Raw genomic sequence first — 23828 nt, forward strand, 5'->3', positions numbered from 1 at the left:
TAAATGTGTATATAGAAAGCTTTCTTTGTAATATTTGAAATTATCTAGGTAAGTACTGGGTAACGCAGGAGTGTTTGGTATAAACTAGATGGGAAGTACAGAGGTCTAATTGAGGCTTCTGACTCTTTAGCTTTCTGTCAAAAAGGCTGAGCTCAAGAGGGGACCTTGCCTACTTATTGACCCAGTCAAATGATGGGGACAGAAGAGAATGATCAATCTGCTTGAAGAGAGTCAGCCCAGCTAGGATTTACTCCAAGAAATAGATGTTAATAGAGTGTACTCTTATGATTCTAAAAAAGCAAATCTTCCCCTAAAATATCTCCCAGTGAATATCCTACTACCTTTGGTTCTGAACAGGAAGGTTAGCAAATCCTCCTCTCCCACAAGGGAGCAGAAAAGGATGTTGTGGGCAGAGGGGAGAAAGTGTAAGAGAAAGAATTAGAAACAAAGTAAAAAGAACAAAAATATATGGAGAAGGGTAAATAAGCCTCTCTTCCCATAAGTCCCCACTGCAAACCCACTGTCTTGTAATTACAAAATAAACCCAAAGTTTACAGTGAAACATACCACCCAAGAAAAAAAATGCCTCCTGTTATTAATTTTTCAAGGAAAATTTTCCATGCCTTATAATTAAAATCCTAAAAAAAATCTAAATTAGAAAATACTCTGCTCTTTCAGGTCATCTTCTGTTCATCTTATTCAAGCTATTCAAATACCTGGTTAGATTCCATTTTCCTTTCTTTGTAACAGATCATGAGCCCTCTTTCACTTGAGTAATTATAAGTTCTTGACTTTTCAACATTGATAAATATCCCCTGGTTTTCCACCCACACTTTCTTATATGTTCCAATTTTCAAAAAGCAAAATGGATAATTGCACATAAAAGAATATTACAAAAATATATCTATAGTTAAGTTTAGAAAATTTGCCTTGAGCAATAACAATGAGCAAAAAAGCAGCATTCTCTCATTACGATGGCTAGCCACAGAGGTAGGGGGAAAAAGGAAAAACAAAAAAAGGAAAAATTATTGTTTTCAACTTAGACAATATCTACTAGATGTTCATAATCCACAAATTTTGAGCTAAAAATCAATTAGAAGAAATAACTGCTTCAAGAAGTTAATTGTGATTTAATGCCTTATCTATATATTCTCTGTCAGAGGGTGGAATGTGAAACTCTCTCTTTAACATTTTATAAACATTGTCTATAGTTTACTGAAGTGATTAGCTCCATCAGTTTATGAGAAACCTCCGAATTTCCATTTCCTTTTTGAACCTCATGTTCCTAACAACACCATATTAAATAGAGTATGAGTTCTTTCCCAGTACTTTTTTAAAGCATGCCATCCTTATTCGTATTATAATAGGTAAGTCTCAGCAACCTTTGCCTTCAGTCACGTCTTCTCCGAAGATGTAAATGTTTGTCCCCAGCAGGAGTTCCACATCTTTCAAGCTTATATTACAGTGTCTGTCACTGCTGCCTCCTAGTGAAATTCTTTGTGCCTATAAATTCTGTCACCTAGAGGAGGCTTTTTTTCTTACCCCCAAGTTCATTTCAGCTGGAGAATTACTCTTCCCTTATGCTTTTAATCAAGTTATTTCTTTACTGAAGCTAATTTACATACACTATAGTGCATAGATTGTAATTCTATAGCTGATGAAATTTTACATATGAACATACTTGTGTAAAGTCCCTCCCGGATTAAGATAAAGAACATTTCTGTCAGTTTATTCTTGAAATGAGCTCTTGGTGTTTGCAAACAAAGTCAGTGTCCCCAGGTCAGGCAAGGAACAGTGTATCTCTTTCTCTGATCGCTCTTCTTTCCCCCAAGCATGTTTTCTTCTAGCTTCTGATTTTTTCCGGCTGTAAGTAACTTGCACAACTTCAAGAGCAGAAGAAATATCTCTGTATTCCAACTTCTACCCTGAAGAAGTAGACTGGATCTCTACTGTTCTTTTTTCTTTTTAAGAAAGCTATCCTCTATTTTTTCTCCAGCATATCTAATTACTTATTTTAATTGCATTTCCATGATGACTAATGAAGTTGAGCACCCTTTCTTATGTTACTGGCCATCTGGATTTACTGTTTTATAACGTGGCTGTTCAAATCCTTTTCCTATTACTGTACGAGTTTTCTCACTTTTCTTATTGATTTGAAGGAGTTCTTTCTAATTTCTGGATACAAGCCCTTCTCAAAGCCCTTCTTTTTTTTTTTTTTTTTTTTCATCATTCTATTGAATAACCAGTACTTCACTACAACACCAGATTCTCCTCCATCTTCACCATTTATAAAAGTTCACCGTTACTAGGTCAGAGAAGCTAATTTAACTTTCACAGTGAAAAATAAAAAGAAACAAAATAAAAAGCTGAAATAAAAATCCTCTGCTATCAAAGCCATGTTCTATCCAAAATGTAACACATAAACATTGCACATAACTTTTGAAATTAAGCCTTGTAATTATATCATGAAGAATTAATGATAGATGATCAGAGAATTGCACCATAATGAAGGTTGTTCATTTTAGAATACAGAAGAGTGAGGAATCTATGTACTTATATGTCATAAGGATGAATAAATATATCAAAGTCAGCATAAAGGAATATAACCATATAAGGCAAGAAAATAGACCACAAGATGCTATGTCATTATTCATTCATATCTTTGGTACTAAGTTTCTTCATTTAAAGAAGAAATATGACTTCCTAGAAATAAGACTTTAGACCTTTAGGTTAAGTAGTTGTTTTAAACAACAACAACTGGGCAGACATATTAGGAAGCTCAGCATATCTAATTTAAATGGATTGGCCTCAATGAAAAGAATTGTATTCGTTCTTAAAGTTCTAATCTTTTTAGGCACCACATCTTCTTAATCAGCAAAAATAATGACAGTCTCTTTACTTTCTAATTTTGTTGGAGAAATATGGTGGTTGGCTTTGAAGATACTCTCAGAAGCTCTGTGTGGTCTAAGTATAAAGTGAGGAAACTACAAGATGAAAAGGCTAATTAACTCTTTTATGTAGGGTCAGGAGCCTAACACAGATCATCAACTCAGTAAAGTTTGAATGTTCTTTTAGAACATTCCTCTCTGATTTAGAAATATCAGATAGCCTTGCTGTTTTTCTTGCTGTTCCACCTAGTGTTATTGATTTTTGCACTTTAACCTTTCCTGACATAGCTCTGTTCTGCCCATTGCAACAACCTAGGGAAATCTGAGGTTGCTTTTCTAAATCCTGAGTTGGAAAACTTTCATAATGAGGAACCATTGCATATCGAGAATGAGGCTGTGCATCAATCATGAATAATCCGTGACAGTAAAATACTAAAGATAATATAAGGATGCTGCGACTTTGTCTCCTTGTTCTCGTATTTTGGGACACTTGTAGGACTCAATTCAGTGTCCAGAAATAGGTAACATTTCGCTGATTATTGCTGTATACACACCAATTCCCAGAGGGTTGTGATGGAGACTTACCATTTTTAAATGAAAGACAAAGTTAATAAACCTTTGAATTCAAGGGAGCACTCAGGTAGGGCCAAAAGCCCCCAAAGTCATCTATAGTAACACCTATTTCCAACTGTCATAAACATATATGACACATAGAAAGAAAGCAATCTTGGCAGTTGAGACCCAAGTTTTAGTTCTGATTCTTTTCCCATAACAAGTAATATGAACATGGAAAAGTCATTAAAACACTCTGGGGTTTCCTCCACTTTCTTCACCTTAAAATGAAAAATTTGGGAAAAATATTCTCTGGTAGTATTTTAGGATTATCATTTTAAGATAAAATGTAGATGTGTAAAGTTGATTAATAAAAGTCTAGGTTTTAAAGGAGAAAATGAAAGAGCTTTATCTAGTGGGAGATAACTGGTTTTAATTATTTTATAGGTACATTTATTCACATATACCAGACACAAATTAATATTGTTTTATAAACACAATACAAATGATAGAAGTCAGTCTAGAAGACATGTTTGATTATCCATGGATAAAACCTGCTGCTCTTTCTCAAATTCAATCCACTAGATGGAGTCCTTGAACAGCCCTTGAACAGCATTTCAGAAGATGGAACTTCCGAGGGTTGAGATTAGAAATGGAAGATTCCAATCCCCATAAAAGGTCTTGGATAAATAGGGTTCTAAACTAAGCTGATGATTTCCCCCTCCTTCTATTACTGGTTTTCTTATTCTCTTTATAGTGCTTTGAAGTTAACTAGACAGCTTCTTTAATTTTCTAAGCTAAAATTCAAACAACCTTTTATCCAAATTGTGTGTGGCTCAGGGCAAAGAACCACAGTCTATTTACTTAGTATTTTTTCTAGGAAAGTAAGATGGATAGTGAGTCATCTCAGGAAAGCCAGTGTGATTTAAGCAGGAGAAGATGAAGTTCAACAAACCACAGATATCTTGTATGTTTTTTTTATTATTATTATTGCAATTGATTACCATATACCTTTGGGCAATTCTGAACTTCAGTTACCTCACCCATTAAACGGGAAAAATTTCACCCAGATTTCACGGTTTTTGCAATGATTAAATGACATAACAACGCCTTGTGCATAACAGCTGCTTAATTAATGCCCGTTTTATTTCCCTTTCCAGCTTGTTTTACATCCATTGTTAAGTAATTCAAATACCCATCATAACCAAGACAAGAGCTAAAATGCTGAGGGTTTTGAAATCAGGCTGCCTCAGTATGATTCTTAGCTGTGTGACGTTGGAGAGGTTTTAGTGCTTTCATTTGCAAAATGAGAATAATAATAATACATACGAGATGTTTATAGGGATTGAATGAGACAAGCTTATAAAGTGCGTAACACAATGCATGTCACACATGAATTCTCAATAAATGTTATCACTTAAAACAGTAAAGAACATGAAAAAATTGAAATAGATATTTGGATTAAGCTTTATGGTATCTGTAGAAATTCACCTAAAGGGCCATATCAACATAAAAATGCAGGATTTAACAAAAGACAGTCCTAGAACCGCAGTGTGGAATTGGTCCATGTTTATAACTGTTGCTCTGTCGACTGCCGGATAAGACTCCTTTTATGTAACTTGCAAAGATACGGTCATGTTCAGCTGGTCACTGCTCCCTAAAGACACTCTGCTCACCCTGCAGTGTGCTCCTGTGCCCTACCACAAGCTGTCCATCTCACACCTAAGACTATACTGCTCTCGAATCTCTCCTCGACACTGACTATCCTATTTGTTTTCTAATTTCCGCCCTCCGCTTGTCTAAAAGTTAAAAATAAGAAGACGGTTGGTTGCAATGTTACCGCTTCACTGTGTTAGCTGTGATTCTCCTCTGTCAACGCCCCCAGCCACCCAACACATTATCTCCACTGCCATGATTTCCCGCTCTTGTTTCAACTTTCTCCTTGGCTTTCTTAGCAACTCAGCTCCTCTGGGTCCCACCCACCCCACACGTTCCTTGTATACAGTTATATGCTGTCAGTCGATGGGAGTAACAACCCTCTCTTTCATCCGACCTTAGATACCCAAAGGGAAGACTTGATGCATTCTAAGGAACATTCACATCATTATCATCGTCTTCCTCGTCACTGATACTTATTGAACATTCACGATATGCCAGGAAAAGCACTTTATTTGTGTAATTTCTCTTAATTCACACAAAGTGTCGTGAGTTAGTTAATAGTATTACTCATTTATAGATAAAAAGAATGAGGCTTAGAGAGGTTAATTAGTTTTCCAAATTACACAACTCATAAATGATGAAGACAGACTTTGAAACACATCTGACTTCAGGACACAAACATGTCATTTAACCCCTGTATGTATTGTATTCCTTAAAACTAAAGGAAAGTTTTCTTTTTTAGGTGCACTCTTTCAATCAAGCATTTTTCTACTGCCTATAAAATAGTCTCTCTTTTTTTTGCCATAGAAAAATTGATAAAGTAGCTGTTTCCTTAAAACCTTAAAGTAGCAGTTCCTTAAAACCTTGGTTCAAACTTCCAGCATGTGACATAAACATGTTTTTAGAGAGCATTTAGTTTAGTTCTTTCAGTTATTGCTTAAGGTCAAAGAGATAATAAATGAAGAAGCCAAGTCCTGAGTTCATGGAAATCATTAGATTTGACCTTTCACGTTAGTGCAAGAAAACCAACTTTTTTTTTTTAACTCCCTAAGTTCCTTTCACTGAAGCCAGTTGGTCTCAAATTTGCTTCCAAGTTGCTGTGACAAGTGCCATCCTCCTCAAGTGACCAACTCACCATTTCCAATATTTTGCTAAGGGAATCCAATGTTACAAATCTTATCTTCACTTCTTATCAATTTCTATAGGCTAAATTAGATTAGTATATTAACGTGGGTATTTTCTTTATAGACTCTTGCCCTGCTACTATTAGTGAACTGACAAATCAGAAAGTTCTTTTTAGATCCTCCCCAAAGTAGTTCCTGTATCATCAAGCAATTACATATGTATTTTCTTAATCTCTCTCTTTTTTTTATCATCACAGTTAAAGGAGAGAGCAGAAGCCATATTATCATTTGACAAATTTGATAACATAGAACACAGTGAGATTGGTGATAAAATCATATAGAGGAAATGTTCTGGTTGAAGCAATCCCTCAGGTAAAAGACTGGAACCTTTCCTATGTAGCAGCAAAGCATATTTCCTTATATGAACACTATCAGTGAGAAACCTCAATTTTCTCCAGAAGAAAGGACAATGTAACTCTGATTTTAAAAATGCATTCCTTATTTCTTGTAGTTACTCTGCTGGCTTTGAGCACAGCCCAGCAAAAACTTCAAGACCTAGAGTGGTAAGTCCAGTACGGTAACAGGTATGGTAAAGTTTTGATGAGCACACATAGTTTATCCTCATTTTTTTTTTTTGGGGGGGGGGGGCGGGGGGCTTTCCTTTTTCCTAAAGCAAACAGAGAACGAGAGGTGACAAAATTAGATTAATATATCATGCGCAATTCCAAAAAAGCAACTCACTAGTAACAATTTACTCAACAGATAACTTATAAACCATGACTTTTTGTTCTTTAAGTCTATTGATCCTTCTATCAATGATTTAAGATGTTTATTATTCTAATCACTAGTACAAAATAAGTACCAATACAGAAGTTTCTCTTCTTCCCTCCTAAGAATTGTGCCCTATAATTCGTGCCCTATATGGTACTGAAACTTTAGGGAGAGATTTGATTTATTTTGAATAGTATTTCTAATAGGTAATTGTGACTTTGGTCAATAAAAATAGCTTTATACAATCTTAAATAATTAATTCGATCCAATCACTTTTACACAATTTTGAAGATATAGCCTTCTTCAATCTAATGGCTTTAAATTAGGATGTATTTATACAGAGGATACGAAAGAAATATGTGATTGTCCTCAAGGAACAGACATTTTTCATGGGAGAGTAAAACTTGAATACATATAGTAAGGTAGCGTATATATAAATAAGTACTAAATTCAACATTTTGCTCCTGGACTATATGATACAAACAAATGATATGCATCCCCGTGTACCTGAAATACGAAGACAATTATTAAGTTGTCAGGATTGAATAAAAAGAGATTAAAAAGGACCAGATGAAATGAGCAAGAGTATACTTGATTGGGTGACTCTTTCATAGCTATATTTGCAGTTTTTATAGTATGTGTGCTATCAGAATGAATATGAAAAAAGTAGTGCTGGAATAGATTGATACTAACTAATGTATTACTCAAAACTCTACCTTATGAATTCCACTATTTTAAAAGGTCATACATTTTTTTAAACATAGAAACAAAGTAATATAATATAAAAGTTAACCCACTTTACAAGTTAACCTCAGGCATCACTATAAAGTATTCAACTAAATTTTTAAATTATATATTTGGGTCTTATAACCCACTTTTTGATTCTTACTACTTTACCTCAATTCCTTTTTGTATATTGCATTGTTTATTTGGCCTTATATTTTCTTTTACTGTTATGTATTACTCAAAAAGAAATTTAAAATAGGAAGCCATGTTAAGAAAAAAATAAAAGGACCGTGCAAATGGTTGCAGTTGCTATCTAGAAATATAATGATGTATAAAGCAGATGGTATAAAAGTTGTACTAACAATGACCACAGTGTGGCATCCAAGTATCATGCATGACATCATAAAACTACATCTAGAAGCATAATCACTATGCAGTAAAAACTAGTTCAAATTGTTGTAGGCTCTTCCCTCCAAGGAAGTCATAACAAGAAACCATGGTTTAAGCATTGTGCTTAGTCGTTTGATTTTTCCCTGACTCATATCTAGTTTTACACTTCTTTTAGCAACAGCGCTCTTCCTAGTCAAATCTCCTTCATCTAAAAAGAAAACCTAATACTACTTCCTCCTCAAGTTCTGTATTAGCTCACTAACTTCTTGAACAAATATTCTTCAATTTTAGAATCCACTTTGTAAGTACTCTTCAACCAATAGCAGTCTGGTTTCCAGTGCCATCTATTGAAAGTAGCTTTCAAGGAGCCTCAAAATGAGTTTGTATTTGACACTATTATTCATTTTCTCCTTTTGGAAACTCTTTTCTGTTTTGGCTTGGTGATATTATTCTCTTCTAAATTAGTTCTTACTGTTAGTTTGTTTGTATTTAATCATTTTACTAGTTCTTTCTCTGCCAATGGTTGCATCTTCCAGAATTTTACAACCAAAAGGTCTGTCAACTAGGAAGTCTTATATATGAGTACAGAAGTCCAGAGAATATGTTTTTATCCATCCTTTACTTCAAGTTTAAGGGACTCAATCCAATTAATATTGATTTCAGAAGATAATGGGTTTTGGAGACTGAATGTCCTATCCTTGAGTTCCATCCTTGATTTAAGTTTTTTGTCCCTAAGGCTCAGAATACAAGATTTAGAGGATAGAGAGCTCCCCACCCTCACCCCCGAATCTTCTTTCGCAGGCTCATACACAGCCCTCAGTGTTTTTTTAACTTCTTCACTGACCCCCACTTGTGTCATCCTATTTCTGGTCTCCCTGAGTGGGCATTTCCTGCCCTTTTAGTTTCTGCTGTTGAATGGAGAGAGAAAAGGGCCTTGGGTCCTACATGTGGAGGTGGGTAGAGACTATGAAGAGAAAAACAACTCAAAGTGAGGTATTACCTTAGGTCACATTTTTTAGAAGCCAAGCCTGAAAGGGAAATGTTTTCAAAATATTTGTGGAGGAGTTTTCCTGGGAGTGGAGTGGATGAGCAAAGCAGGGTAGGACAGGAGATAAGCAACAAGGTAGTCTTATTGGGAGAGTAGCTTACTCTGACCCACAGAGAAAGCTCTGGAGCATCAAGTGCTCCCCTGAGTTAGTCCTGCCCCAGGCCAAGAGATCAGCCTTTTGTACCCTCCTGTCAGAGAGTTGCTGCTCAGGGCAGTTATCTGGAGAAGGAGGCAGCTGTGAGTGTTAGCAGCCAATACTCACAAATGGATGGTGGGGCACCGGTCATAGGGGGGTCAAGGAAGAGCACCCACAACATTCACACTGCCTATTACCGTCAGCTGGAGGATCTGAGAGTAAACATGTCATACTTTTTCACCACAAAGATTAATCCTTGCCACGATGCTGGGCCTAGATACATATCTGTCTTTGTCTCAGTATTGAGTCACATTACAAAGACCCCATTCAAGTATGGAAAACAAAAAGTAGCAACAGTACAGAGGAGAAACTTGGCAGATACCACCTTAACCCAGTGATTAAGTTAATGTCATGAATACAAGACGTGGCGCTAACTAGTGCAGGCAGAAGGGCATTTCACCTCCGTGGAACTCTCAAAAAATCCACGACTATAGTTTAATCATAAGAAAGCATCAGATAAACACAAATTGGGGAACATTCTAAGTACAAAAATACCTGACTCATACTCTACTGAAGTATCCAGATCATGAAAGATAGGGAAAGACAGAGGAACTCTCACAGATTAAAGACTAAGAGGTGAAAACTTAATGCAACATATAATCTTGCATTGGATCGTGGAATACAAAAGGAACATCGGTGGAAAAACTAGGGAAATCTGAATGAAGTGTGTAGTTTAGTTAAGAGCATTATGCCAATGTTAATTTCTTAGGTTTTTATCATCATACTATGGTTATTTAAGAGAGAAGAGAAGCTAGGTAAGGGTACACAGGCACACTCTGCACTGTCTTTATAACTCAGGGGTGTCCAAACTGCGGCCTGTGGGCCAACTGAGGCCCACAATCCATTTTTTATTGGCCCACAGCAAATTCCAAAAATATATTTAGTTTACTTAAATAAACCAGGTGAGGCAATACATACTTCACCTCGAGTGAGTGGCCTGGCTGTTTGTGTATTTTACCACATATGGCCCTTGGTGAAAAACGTTGAAAAAAGTTTGGACACCCTGGTACTATTCTGAAATTTAAAATTATTCCAAAATTAAAAGTTTTTGTTTTAAATCCCTATTCTATTTCCTTAGACTCAGAAGTATGGCATTAGGACAGTGATGAAGAAAAATCTTGTGTACATGCATGAAATAATATTCCTTATGGACAATGACAAATAAATAACATAAAAGAATAAATTCTTTATAGCTTCTATATTACATATTCAGTGAAGTGAATTATCAAAATTAAGGAGACTGATAAAAGAAAATTCTATAACATGTATAACTCTTTCATAAAAAGTATTAGAAGCTGCTTCCAAACTTTATATTCCAATTCAGTTACGCTCCCTATCAAAGAAAAATAATGTTTATAGAGAAAAAAGAAAGTGAGTTTTAAGTTAAATTTAATACCTAGTTGAGTCTATAATTCTATCATTTTTCTTCCTTTTCCCTTTAGAAAATTAATTCTATGACCAAGTCAGTTTAATTTTTTTTATTTTCTATAATTAAAAATTGTTTTTTACTCTTTTTTTCTTGTGTGTTTCCTATTCTACGGTATAATGATCAACAGGGATTACTATTTTCATACATTAAATTTTATTTTTTATATTGTCAAAATGCCATAGAATTATTACAAAAATGTATAATGCTTCCTGGCATTTATTAATTACTGATCATATTTACTTGCATTTTAATAAACAATTTGTAACCTAATTGACCTCATGGAAAGGAGGAGCATTATTCCTGTTATGCTGGTAAAAGTTTGATCAGTGCTTCTTGAATGGCAGTAAGTGTGAATAAACAAGATTTACAGTGGGCAGAAACTTCTGAAAACAACGGATTTATGTAGATTAACACTTATATTACATATAATTATTTATAACCAGAATTAAAGAATGAAAGACTTGGGATTGCAAGGAATTTTTAGGGACCTCCTTTCCTGTCTTAATTATTCTCTTTAGCAATCCTTTGTCTAATATAGCATGTATTTTACTAATGTATCCTTTTTATTATATATGTCACCTACTCCATGAAAGAAAGGACTTTTGTTTGATCTGTTCACTATATATTGACAACTCTAGCATATGCAATTAACAACTCTAGCATATGCAATTAACAACTCTAGCATATGCAATTAATTTCAATAAATATTTTTAGAAATTAATAAATGAGTAAAGAAATGAATTAATGCTATCTACACCTGGTGTTCATACACAATTTAGATTTCCCATACATATTTCAATTAAACCTACATTTGAACATTTCTAGTGATTAAAAAATTATATATGTACAGAAATATTTTGTTAATCCTATGCAGAAGTGCAATAAAATTCTAATAAAATAGATAAGCATAAATTGAAACATTTTTCCTTATTGTGTAGTTTCTTGCCTCCAATTTATTTCAAATATATGTATTTCAAATATAGTTATATGTTCTAAATGTATATAGTTTTTGAATATATATTTCCACATATGTATATAAATATTCCAAATATATATGTTCTAAATATATGTATTACATATATATCGTATATCATTTATAGCAAAGTATTAGGTTGGAGCTGTTCTAACAAGCCAGTTTATAATTGCACTTCAAATATACTTGTGAATGCTTTACAGTGCTTTTAAGATACGACTTAAGGAGAGAAATGAGCTAACAGAAGAGCATAATTAAGGAGACTATGGACATATGATTAAATCGCTTGTAGAAATACAGAGAAGGTAAAAATCTCAGTTACTTTTTTCTTTTACAGCTGAAGAGCAGCTGGGTGTATGTCATGGATATACACAATCTTTTGAGACAAACTAACAAGAGTGACAGTCAAGACTCAAGTCAAACCAAATTTAGACCCCATCCTGGCAAACAGAACTCTAAGCCAGAATCTAATCTTCACATTTATTGTTCTGGGGATCCTTGTACAGAATAAACAGATAATGACTGCAAAGTTACACTGAAAAGCTGTGGTACCCCTAGGTGTGGGCTGAGGTGTGCACACCTTCTTTGGTGACCATGGGATTTTTAATTCACCTCCACTATCTAAGGCATAAGTATCAGGCAACATGAACTCATCAGTTCTTTAACTCTTTCATCTTAAAATATCTTCTGTGTCTTTTGTTTTACATTCTTCTAACCCAGACTCATACTTTACATCCAATTTTAACTATAATATAAAATTTACTTAGAATGGTCTAGAATTTAGGCCACTTTCTCCATGACATATATAAAGGCACGCCATCTTAGAAGAAATTTTTATGTATACTCCACCTGATTTTTTTCATTCAGTCATTCATCTTTCACTTATTCATTCATTCAACTAACATGTATTGAATGCCCACAATATGCGAGGCACTGAGAATATAGTGATGGCCAGATGCAACCACTTTACTTACATAGTTGATAATTTTAGCGATGTTCTTTATTCTTCACTGAGCAACCTGGACTTTTCTTTATGTTCCCTACTGCTCCCCCTTTCTTTTCTAAGGCAACATAAATCCCACCCCATCTGAGAGTTTGAGGTCGGTTTTCAACTCTTGATTGAATTATTGCCTTCTCTGTTTTTCTCCCCTAGATAATGGATAGAGAGATGTGTTCAGAAGCAGGTATTATTGCACCTTTTTAAATTATTTTTATAACTCATCTCTGCCAAAATATTACCCTCTCAAATGTTTTTCTTAAAATCCATGTGTCATTAAAACTCAACATCATCTATACTTGAGCTCTGTGTTCGACTGATTGTTTTAATTATTTTTGAGTTCTAGGGTACCAGGAGTAACTGGATTGCAAAGCATATGGTTTCTGCTGCCCAGAAGGGGATCCTTGAGAACTAGTAGGGAATGCCCAAAGATTTTGTAGAGTATGACCTCTAAGGTATTTGAGGACATTTTCAGCCCACACACACATCAATTTCATCGCTGAGTTGCCTGTAAATAATTCTGAAAGTTTAACAAACTGTACACGTTTTTGTTTTGTCTTGTTATGTAATTGGTATTATTTTAATCTTTCATCTTATATTGATCTAATTTTTTAATGCTTGCTTTGGGAACTATATGGAAGAAGCCCAAGGGACTGACATTTATTAATTTGCTTAAGTTAAAGCATGTAATAGACTTAGAAGATCCATGAAAGTCATTCCTTATAATGTCAACTTCTGTATAAGTTTTTCCCACTTGTGTAATTTGAAACATTAAGAAATATTTAATGAACACCTACCTTTTGCATAGGCATGCTCTGTAATATGGCATAAAGGTGTATGGATCATGATAGTAACTTGTATGAACTCAGAGAACAAAGAGATCTCTGGTATAAACAATAGCTGACTAGCCTGGCAAATGTTCTAATTTGTTTGCAGTGGGAAAGAATGAATTCTATAAAGATGAATTTCACGTAAACGACAATTAGTATATTTCTTTTATGTGTTTTCAAAGAAAACGTCTTTGAATTCTAAAATAATTATCTTTGGTTAATAGGGCATTAATAGGTACGTACCAGATAAGAAAACCAAAAGAAAAAAATAAAATAAAATTGTGTTTACTACAAGTTAGTGGCCAAACTTTGCTCAAGACTTGTATTCAGTGCACTTCTCTGCAGAGCTACAATGCTGATTTTGCTTTACTGAGTCAATTAGGAAAGAGATCATTGCATTCATATAAAACTTAAGTAAAAGTGAGTGTATACCAGAGGTGATGAGGTGAGGCTAATCTTGCTTCTACTCCCTATTTGGCCCTAAACATAGCGGACCTTAGACGTCTTGAATATTGAAGGGTAGGTTGATGATAATGCTAGTGAAAAGTTTAAATTAGTTCAGTTATCAACTGAAATTTTATAAAATATATTTTATTTATTTTGAATGCTACAAATAGTACATAAATTCATTCTCAGGGTAAAAATATTTTTTAAATTACTGATAGAGTAAAAATCCCACCTGACTTACCCAGAGGTTACTACTGGAATCTCTTTGATTTATCATCCAAACAGACCATCTTTTTGTGTGCATTCCTATATATAAATAGTTCTAAATATATAGTGTTGTTTTGTATACTTACTTAAGCATATGGTATATATCATAGTGTCTATCTTTTGTTTTGCAACTTCCGTTTCTCACTTAACAATATGTCTTGAAGATAATCCCATGTCAGTTTATACAGAACTGTCTTATTTTTTTACATTGCTATTTAGGATTTCATTCTATGGAGATATTATAATTAATTCCACCATTCCTTAGCTGGGGACCATTTACATTGCTGTAAATTTTTTGCTATCATAAATAATTTTAGTGAATATTCTTGTATATAACTGTTTTATTATGATTTAGATATAGTAAGGCCAACAGATCAGGAGATGACTGCCATTGAAAGATAGTTCATTATACTCACAGTTTCCAAGAGAAGGAGGTACACTTTGCCATGGGTGCCACATGGGGAAGAATGGGGAAGGCTCAAGAAGCAGAGGGGAAACCATGGGCTTAAACTTATATTGTGGTTTAAGCAGGAAGGGATGGGTATTGCAAGGTAAGAAGGTTTAGGAAAGGCTAGTTTGGATAATTTCAGTGGGCTCTCCCTAATTTGTACCTGGTCCTGGGTTGATTAGAGAAATGTGACAGCCTGATGAAAGAGTTGATGGAAAACAACCAGCATCATTAAAACACACATTTCCTATAAGATGAATGTCAATATCAGAAAAGAAAAAAGTACATTAAATATTTCAGTTTTAAGATTGTTTTTAAGGGGATTTAATGACACTGTTTTCTTAGTCTCCTCTTTGACACTTAGACACTCCAAATTGAGATATGGTAAGCAAACACAAATTATAAAAACCAAGAAAAGCAGAAATGGTGCTGGTTAGCAAGAAAGAGGTGGAGGTATGACCTTCGGAGCCATTTTGAGACAAAATGAATTTTGAACGAGTTGTTAATAGTCACTACTGCAAATATAAATTTAAATTCATTACCAGTAGGAAAACAACGGAGTTTAAGCCACTAAATGATCAAGAAAGAGATCAGAATGCCCTCTGGGAAAGAGTGGTCTGAGGAATATGTGAGACCATAAGACAAAAATAAGGAAAAGCACATTAGCAGAATGAAAGACAATACAAACAAGCTTTAATATTATCGAAGCTTAGGCTAACTACTCACACCTTCCAAATCTTTTCATCAGTGGACCTTCTCAGCCTACAATAGAGGCTCCTACCTGAGGTTCTCCATATTTGTTCTCTTTAATGCTGCCCTTAGCAACATATGTTTTTTCTACAGCTTTCAATTCCACTGTAAACCACTGCTCACTTTGCTGATGGACAGCACCAGGACACTCTGAATATAGTCCCCTTGATTTATTACTGCTTCTGTCCCAAAAATACCATTTAAGAAGTAGGTGGAAGTCAAAAAATTCTTCCCCTTTATCCTCTTTCCTAATGCACACATATATTGAAACTAAAAGTTTGGACTAACGAGAGCGTATTATAATGTAGAATAGGAAATAGTAAAACTGTACTAAAAGTAATTTTGAGCAGGTCTTAACGAGAAAGCACCTAGGAATCCCTTCAGGATTCTATCAAGTGACCTTGCCAAAATTAGACAACCTTTTCATAAAGCAAAGTTAAGCTATTAGAATGCTATTTTTTTTTTTTTTTGGTACAGATTTCTCAGCCTCAAATTCAATGACGTTTGACCTGACCATAACAACATCAGCAAATTGATATTGCATTTATTTTATTTTATTTTTTATCAAACTCACAAAATAGAAAGAAGTTAATGAAAATTCAAAAGTAGAAAGCAAATGCAATGGAGTGTCCCCTTACTTGTATATTCAGGGTTCCAAGAACAGTGACAAAATATTGCTAGTCCCTTTGAGAAATTTATAAGCAAATAAAAACATAAAATACAAATAAAAATATGAGGCAGATTATAATAAATGTTGGGCAAAATCTCATATGCAGTATAATATAGTAATTAAAACCATGGACTCTGTCTGGGTCAAATAGTACTCATGTCAAATCTCAGCTCCAAAATTTACAAGACAAATACAATCCATGTCTCAATTTATTTACTTATAATATTAGAATGATAATATTATAGGTTGCCAGGACTCAATTAAATAATACAATGGCTGAAAGAGCTTACACAATGCTTTGGGCATTGAACCCAGGTTTAGTAAGCCTTAAATATCATTAGATATTGATTTTTGGTTTCAAGGGCAAATGGACACTGAAACCAATGTCATGACTATTATCAATTCTAAAGAGCAGGGTGTTAAAAGTAAAATTACACCCAGAAAGAAGGCCTGCAATTAAGAAACAAAGTGAAGTTCAATTATCAGGTGAAAGCAGGTAAATGTCAATGATGGGTACAGGTGGAGTTAAGAGTTGAAATGATTAATTATCAGATGACAGAAAGGAAGGTGCTAAGTGTTGACTGGAACAGACTTGAGGTCTTGGTTAAAAGCCAGATCTTATCTGGCAGGAGCAAATGAGGAAGCAGGAAGTTGAGGCAAATTGTGAGGCTGTCCTCACATTCTGTGAGACTATAGCTTGCTGGCAAGGGTCTTCATTTTCATTAGTATTTTTTAAATATAAAAACATTATAAAAAGTTTAAACAATACAGAAGGATAAAGAAAAAGGTGGTCTTACTCATCATCTTCACCACAATTTCATTTCCAGAAAAAAAATCACCGGTAAAATTTTGTTTATATTTTTAGATATTTGCTGAACACAGCCTGCTTGTTCTATCTATACATATAGATATAGATATTTGTCTATATCTATATCTATATACATAGAGATATAAAACAGATTGTATATAATACATATGTAAATATGTAGCTATATAAATACACATATTATAGATTAAATAGCTACATATAATATATAACATAATATATTACATATATTTTTTATATGTAAAAATAGATATGTGGATATATAAAATAGCTATATTATAGATTATATATAAATAGTTATATGGAAAATTGAATATAAGATAGATATATATTATATATAAGATAAATATATATTATGTGTATTATATATAATAGGTATATAAAATATAGATTATATATAAAATTGCTATTTATATCATACATATTTAGAGAGAGTTCTTTTCTTTCATATAGAAATGGGCTCATACTAAACTGTTGTTTGGATATCTTTTCATATGCATTTCATATGCATCCCACACATATATACCCACTGAATTCTATTTAATGATTGAATTGTAACCCATTGTATTGGTGGTCCATAATTATTTAACCAGTTACATCACCATTTATATTGTTTGCAGTATTTTGCTGTCACAAACAGTGCTGCAATAATTTTTGTTTACTTATTTATTTACCTACATATGCAGCAACACTTACAGGATAAATTCTAAGAATGAGGTTTCTGGATAAAACACCAGGTGCACTTTGATAGATCATACAACTTATCTCCTCAAATATATATAAATTTGAATTCCCCAAAGTTATAAAGAGAATGATTGTTTCCTATATCATTACTAACATAGTTTAAATAATTTATGTAATGTACACAAACATATCATCTAAATTACTAACTTATAAGTAAATATATTTTGTTAAAGTATAACATGCCTATGGAAAAACGTGCACATTATACATATGTAAATTGACAAATATTTACAAAGAAACACAACCATGTCATTAAAATCAGCTCAATAAATAGTATATTAATAATATATTACAATACCCCAAAAGGAATCCTTGTGTCCTTTCCTAGACAATAACCTCTTACTGTTCCTACACACACGTCTTTGCATAATGATTAGTTTAACTATTTTAAAGTTTATATAAAATATAATAAAATAGTACGTACTCTTCTGAGTTAGGTTTCTCTCACTGAACATTTTGTATAAGGATGGTAGCAGAATGCTCACTTTTGTTGCTGTATAATATTCCCTCTTATGTCTGTACTTTAATTTATCATTTTGTCTTTTGATAGACATATGGCTATTTATAGTTTGGACTGCTTCAAATAAGTCAGCTAATTATTGTACATATCATACTCATATATTGATTCCGGTAATGTTTGTTCGGCACCTGTTTTCTAGGTTCATGTGAGACATTAAATGTTTTCACTTGGATCTTATACGAGGCACCCTAACCCTTAATCTCATCACATACATTCCTCCAAACCTGCCTTATTCTTTGATTACCCATTTTGGTGAATCCTAAGTCTACTCATTACATTAAAAAAAAAAAAAAAGAAACTAATTTTAGAAAACTCTACTTATTTTACTTTTAAGTCTATCATATTTATTCTACTTCTAAAATAAATCTTTTAGTATTTCTTTTTCTTTATCCTAATCAGCACTGCCCTAACTCTAGTGCTCACTATGCATTTCTTGGGGAATTGCAGGAGACCGCTCCTCTGACCACAGTTACCAGTGTCATCTTTCTAACACAGTCATCTAATGATCTTACTTTTTCGTGTGATATTCATTAATTGTCCCCCTTCTGTAAAGTATAATTTATACTACCTCCTTTGCATGGCACACAAGACTTTTGTCATATGGTTTTATCATTTGGTCTCTACTTGTATGTCCAGTCTTTTCTCCTTCCACTTTAATTGTTTTATCTCTTATGACACTATAATTCAGAAGTAGCAAACTACAGTAGTCCCCCCTTATCTGTGGTTTCACTTTCTACAGTTTTAGCTACCTGAAACAGTCTAAAAAAATATTAAATGGAAAATTATAGAAATAAACAACTCTTAAGTTTTAAGTTACACAGTGTTCTGAATAGTGTGATGAAATCTCATGCCATCCTGCTCCTTCCTGCTGGGATGTGAATCGTCCCTTTGTCCAGCATATTCATGCTGATTATACTTCCCACCCACTTAGTAGCCACATTAGTTATCAGATCAATTGTCATGTATCACAGTGCTTCTGTTCAAGTAACCCTTATTTTACTTACTAACAGCCCCAGAGTGCGGGAGTAGTGATGCTGGCAATTTGGATATGCCAAAGAGAAGCCTCAAGTGTATATAAGTATAGGAAAAAAACAGTCTAAATGGGGCTCGATAATATCTGCAGTTTCAAGCATCCATTGGGGGCCTTGGAATGTATCCTCCTTGGATTGGGGGGGTGGCTACTGTACATTCAATCTTCCAAATATGGTATGTTCTCTCACACTTCTCTGTTTTTGTATACATTTCCTCTTCCTGGAATGTGCTCAGCATCCAGGCTGCCATCTGACATTTAACTACGATTTCATGACTTGCATTGAAATGCTATGTTCTCTGTGAAATCTTCCCTGATTTTCACAGGCAGACTTTGGTGCTCCATTTACTGCGTCTCACTTTTATTTGTATGTGCTGGCCTAAAGAAATATTTGCATTATGATCATCTCTGTATATATGTTTCCAAGTGAGGTTGTAATCTTTCTGTGGGCAGAAATTTCATTTTTGCAATACAACATCTAGCATAGGCCTGGAAATGAGAAGGACTCAATTTCTTATGCTATGAAAGAATGAAAGAGAAAGATGTGTAAAACTGATTCTGATATTGGAGGCACACAGAGTGTGAGTTGGTAAAGAAAGAGTACATTTTGAGGGAAAGATGACAAATCTAGTTCTGGACACTTGGATTTTAAGGCACTTGAGAAGGTCAGTTATAAAAATTGAAAATTTAACTGATGTCTCTGGTTTTATAAACTAGGGCATAAAAAGATCCCCAGTGGTAAAGCAAAATGTAATTCTTGAGCACTCACCATCTGTTTGATAGCAAAACTCCCAGCTTCTATTTCTTTAAGCACCTGTTCTCACTCCTATACCTTTAGGAATCACAATGATAAGGGTCATTGCTCTCCTTTTAGTCTCTTTGTACTAAAACTGGGACACAGAGGTATGTTCTTGAGGCTAGAGAATGCTGTCACCACAGATTTTCGAGATTGATTGTTCTAGGAGACATTAGCACAGCACCTGAATGGCAAGCTGGGTGACTGGTTTGGCAGCTGCCCCTGCTGAAGACTGGAAGTATGCTGCAAAGGTCAGACATTCTTTGAGGGGAAAATATCCCAATCCTCTAGTTTTCCCTCATTCAAGAGAACTTCATACCAAAAATAATATGGACTCTCAAGTTTGCAACTCATTAAACACCTTTATACTGAAGAAGTACTGGGTTCAGAGAAATAAACATTGTTGAAATCCATTCTCATGTTGCGGCCCTGTATTGCAAGATGGCTGTTAAACTTTAAGGAGTTGTGTCTTTATTTCAGGCAGCAAGAAGAGGAAAGGCAAGTCATATTCTGGAAGTAGCCTTCCTAAAAGTACCACTCAAAGAAAATTCAACTAACTTCAGATTTTCTGGAATTATGCCATATGGTCACACCCTGCAGCAATGAGTCTGAAAATAAATATTGTTTCGCTGGACACATTACCACCCTGATCATTATTGGGGCTATGCAAACTAACTGGTAAAAATGGATAGTAAGTGAGCAATTAGCAGTATCTTCCATACCTCTTAACTAATAAATTTATTTAAAAATGAAGATTTAATGAAGCAGACAAAATTTTAAAAAATATATAAAAAGAATCAGGAGATTTATTTTCACAGACATCAAAAGAAAAAAGACTTTAAGAGGGAAGAAATTTATAGAAATATAAAAGTAGTGGGTATTCCTATTAATAGAAATCGAAAATATGGAAGAGAATAAGAACAACTTTGCATGTAGAACAAGAACTACAATGGCATTGACGTCGAACGTGTGTTTAAGGCTCTTGGTGGATATCCAGGCAGTGCCATTTGTAAAAGACACACAGACTTAAAGTTCAGGCAAGAAATCAGGCCTTAGATTTAGATATAGTATCATCATATAAGCAATTGCTAAAGCCATGCGTAGGATGGGATTGCCTCAGGATAAATAGACAAGTGAGTAAATATTAAGATTGAGAGAGTAAGTTAGAGAATAAGATGAAACTTGGGAGAATATCTCACTTTTCAAAATTTGTAACAATATTTTTATTTGAGTATGTATTATTTTATATCCTCCATTATACCACCAGTGATGGAAGCCAATATGCACCCATTAAATATTTGTTGAATTAGTTAATGACTGAATGGAGAAAGAAGAGCCATCGAATAAGACTAAGAAGAGAGTAATGAGTAGAAGAATAACCTATTGACAGAAGTTTTGTAAAAATCATACAAAGGAAGGATATCAGAAAGTATTTGGCAGTCAACAGTGTCAAAGGAATCAAGAGATAAAATACATATTTGGCCATGAAGGTATTGGAAACCTTGACAGTGAAGAAAGTGCGGGTGCAAGTCAAATTTCACTGAGTTGTAAATATAAATTTATATGTGTATGTAAATGTAAATGTGAATGTAAATGTGAAACAGGTTAACATATCTAAAGCTTAAACTATACATACAAATGCCAAATAAGAAAATATTTTAAAAACTAAATTTATATAAACAGTAAATGAGTTAATATGCATTCAGCACTTAGAACAATGCCTGATGTAAAGTACTCTAAGTGGCCTTATAAAAGAGACCCCAGAGAGCTTCTTCGTCCCTTCTACCATGTGAGGGCACAGAGAGAAGATGACCACCTATGACCAAATCTGCCAGTGCTTTGATCTTGGACTTCTCAACCTCCTCAACTGTGAGACATAAATTTTTATTGTTAAGCCACCCAGTCTATCATATTTCGTTATAGCAGTTTTAATGGACTAAGACAGATGGCAATCTAAAGGAGCATCAGTATAGCCTCACGTGGAACTCCTCACCTCAGACAATAGCTAAGGAGGCCTAGTGGATAGTCCTCGGCTAAAATTGGAACAGAAAAACAATCTGTCCATCTTGAGTTTAGTGGAGTCAGCAGATAATCAACAAAATTTAAAATTACCTAAAATAATTTAAATAATTACAAGGAATTACTTCACATTATTTTATATTATCTTCAAAATATCCTCCTTTTTCAATCAATAGCTCTTTGGTACCTTCCAGAACTATACACACAAGATTGCTCTTTATTCTACATAATTAAGTAAAACTAGCACACTTAGTCATACTCTTCTCTTTCTAAGATGAAACCCTTAATTCACTCAGTTATTCCTTGTACTATATTGTTTTCTCACTATTCTGATCATTTTAGTTTAAAGATTCCATAGTCCATACAAACCATGAATTCAAGCATAGTCTGAAGATGGTTTTAATCTCTTACTGTCAACTGCTTTCATTTTTCAAGCCATGTCAAGATAACTTATACTAATCTTTCTTGACCCTTTGTTGTTCTTTCATCCTGTGATTATATTTCTGTTATTTTAACCTTTCATTTCATGATGATTCTGTTGGCTCATTCCGTAGGAAGGGGATGTGAAATAATTGACATTTGGACAGCTTGAACAATGTTAGGTAGGGTAGTAAAACAAAGAACCCCAGTTCTGAACTAAATATGACAAAATGGAAGACAATTATTAATATCTATAATTATAACTAGTAGTTGAGGAGGAACAATTATTTTAAAGGGTGTGACCAATTTATGGCTCTCCATTGAAGAGTTTAACGAGCCCTTCAACCCAACAGGCTGGCTGAGGCCCAAACCGGAGATCAGATATGGGTAAAAGGTGTCTAACCCATGGGCTTAAATGGTGATATTGTTCTCTTTGGTCTTATAAAGGAGTGTTTCTGAGGTTCCTGCAGCACCGAGAGAGAGAGACACCATGGCTTCTACCAAGATGTTGCTGCTCTTGCTCTCAATGGCCTTGCTGGCCCTGAGCTCAGCTCGGGACGTCAATGATGGTAAGAGGGGGAAAGGAGGGATTGTACAAGGGATGGCAGGGTTAAAATTCAATATCTCTCTGATAACTTGGGCCTCAGCCCATCATCTTCGCGGTGTGACTTTTGCTGGTTTTAGATATATGGACTGTCAGTTATTTATTCTGTGTGAAACGCATTCTTCTAAATTGAGTGAAAATTCTATAATTCATTTAGATACCTCATTTTCTTAATATCAAACACTAAAACATTCAGAAATATTAAGAATTTTGATTAAATTTTTGTTTCTTTCATCAAAATATTCACATAAGGCAGGCACTATTAATTTTTTTCTCTCTATTACATTACTTATTCCTTTTAAATACTTATAAGTCTGGTCACGTAACCATTTGGCAGGCATGTATTTACAGTATTTATAGTAAATCTGGTGATTCCTAGGAATAGATAATTTCAAGCAGTAATAAAGGAATTTATATACAACAGAAGAGTAAGGCTAATGCTTTATCAACTTGTAGCTCTTTTAAATAGAGAAGATATATGGCATATCTTAATGATACCAAATGTCCAGATACAAAGTCAAACTCCAGATACTCTTTAAAATAACTGCAAACTTTCAGATACCAGACTTCTTGTAAAACAATTAGAAGTTGGAATAAAATTTTATTTTCTTCTTAAATACGTATTTTGTCACTATTTAGAAGTAGCCTAAGTGAACAAAGTGGCAATATTAAACAAATACATGAAATTCTAATAGATTATTTGA

At 34.1% G+C, this 23828-nt stretch overlaps 1 protein-coding gene across 16 annotated transcripts in view; it reads left to right on the plus strand.

The window, feature by feature from the left end:
• The window catches only part of LOC109454273 (uncharacterized), a 121482-nt gene that overhangs the window by 92222 nt on the left and 5432 nt on the right, over window positions 1-23828 (plus strand). For 11 of the 16 annotated variants that reach the window (XM_088797984.1, XM_088798003.1, XM_088797985.1 and 8 more), the window contains one exon: window positions 22968-23089. In XM_088797984.1, the coding sequence (XP_088654110.1) occupies window positions 22968-23089 (122 nt within the window). Of the gene's footprint in view, window positions 1-6734; window positions 6787-22967; window positions 23090-23828 lie in introns of all 16 variants that reach the window. The other 5 variants (XM_088797999.1, XM_088798009.1, XM_088798007.1 and 2 more) reach the window with 1 other exon arrangement.

The sequence above is a fragment of the Rhinolophus sinicus genome, chromosome 1, assembly GCF_057876585.1.
Source record: "Rhinolophus sinicus isolate RSI-liver-muscle chromosome 1, RSI-T2T, whole genome shotgun sequence".
NCBI lineage: Eukaryota > Metazoa > Chordata > Mammalia > Chiroptera > Rhinolophidae > Rhinolophus > Rhinolophus sinicus.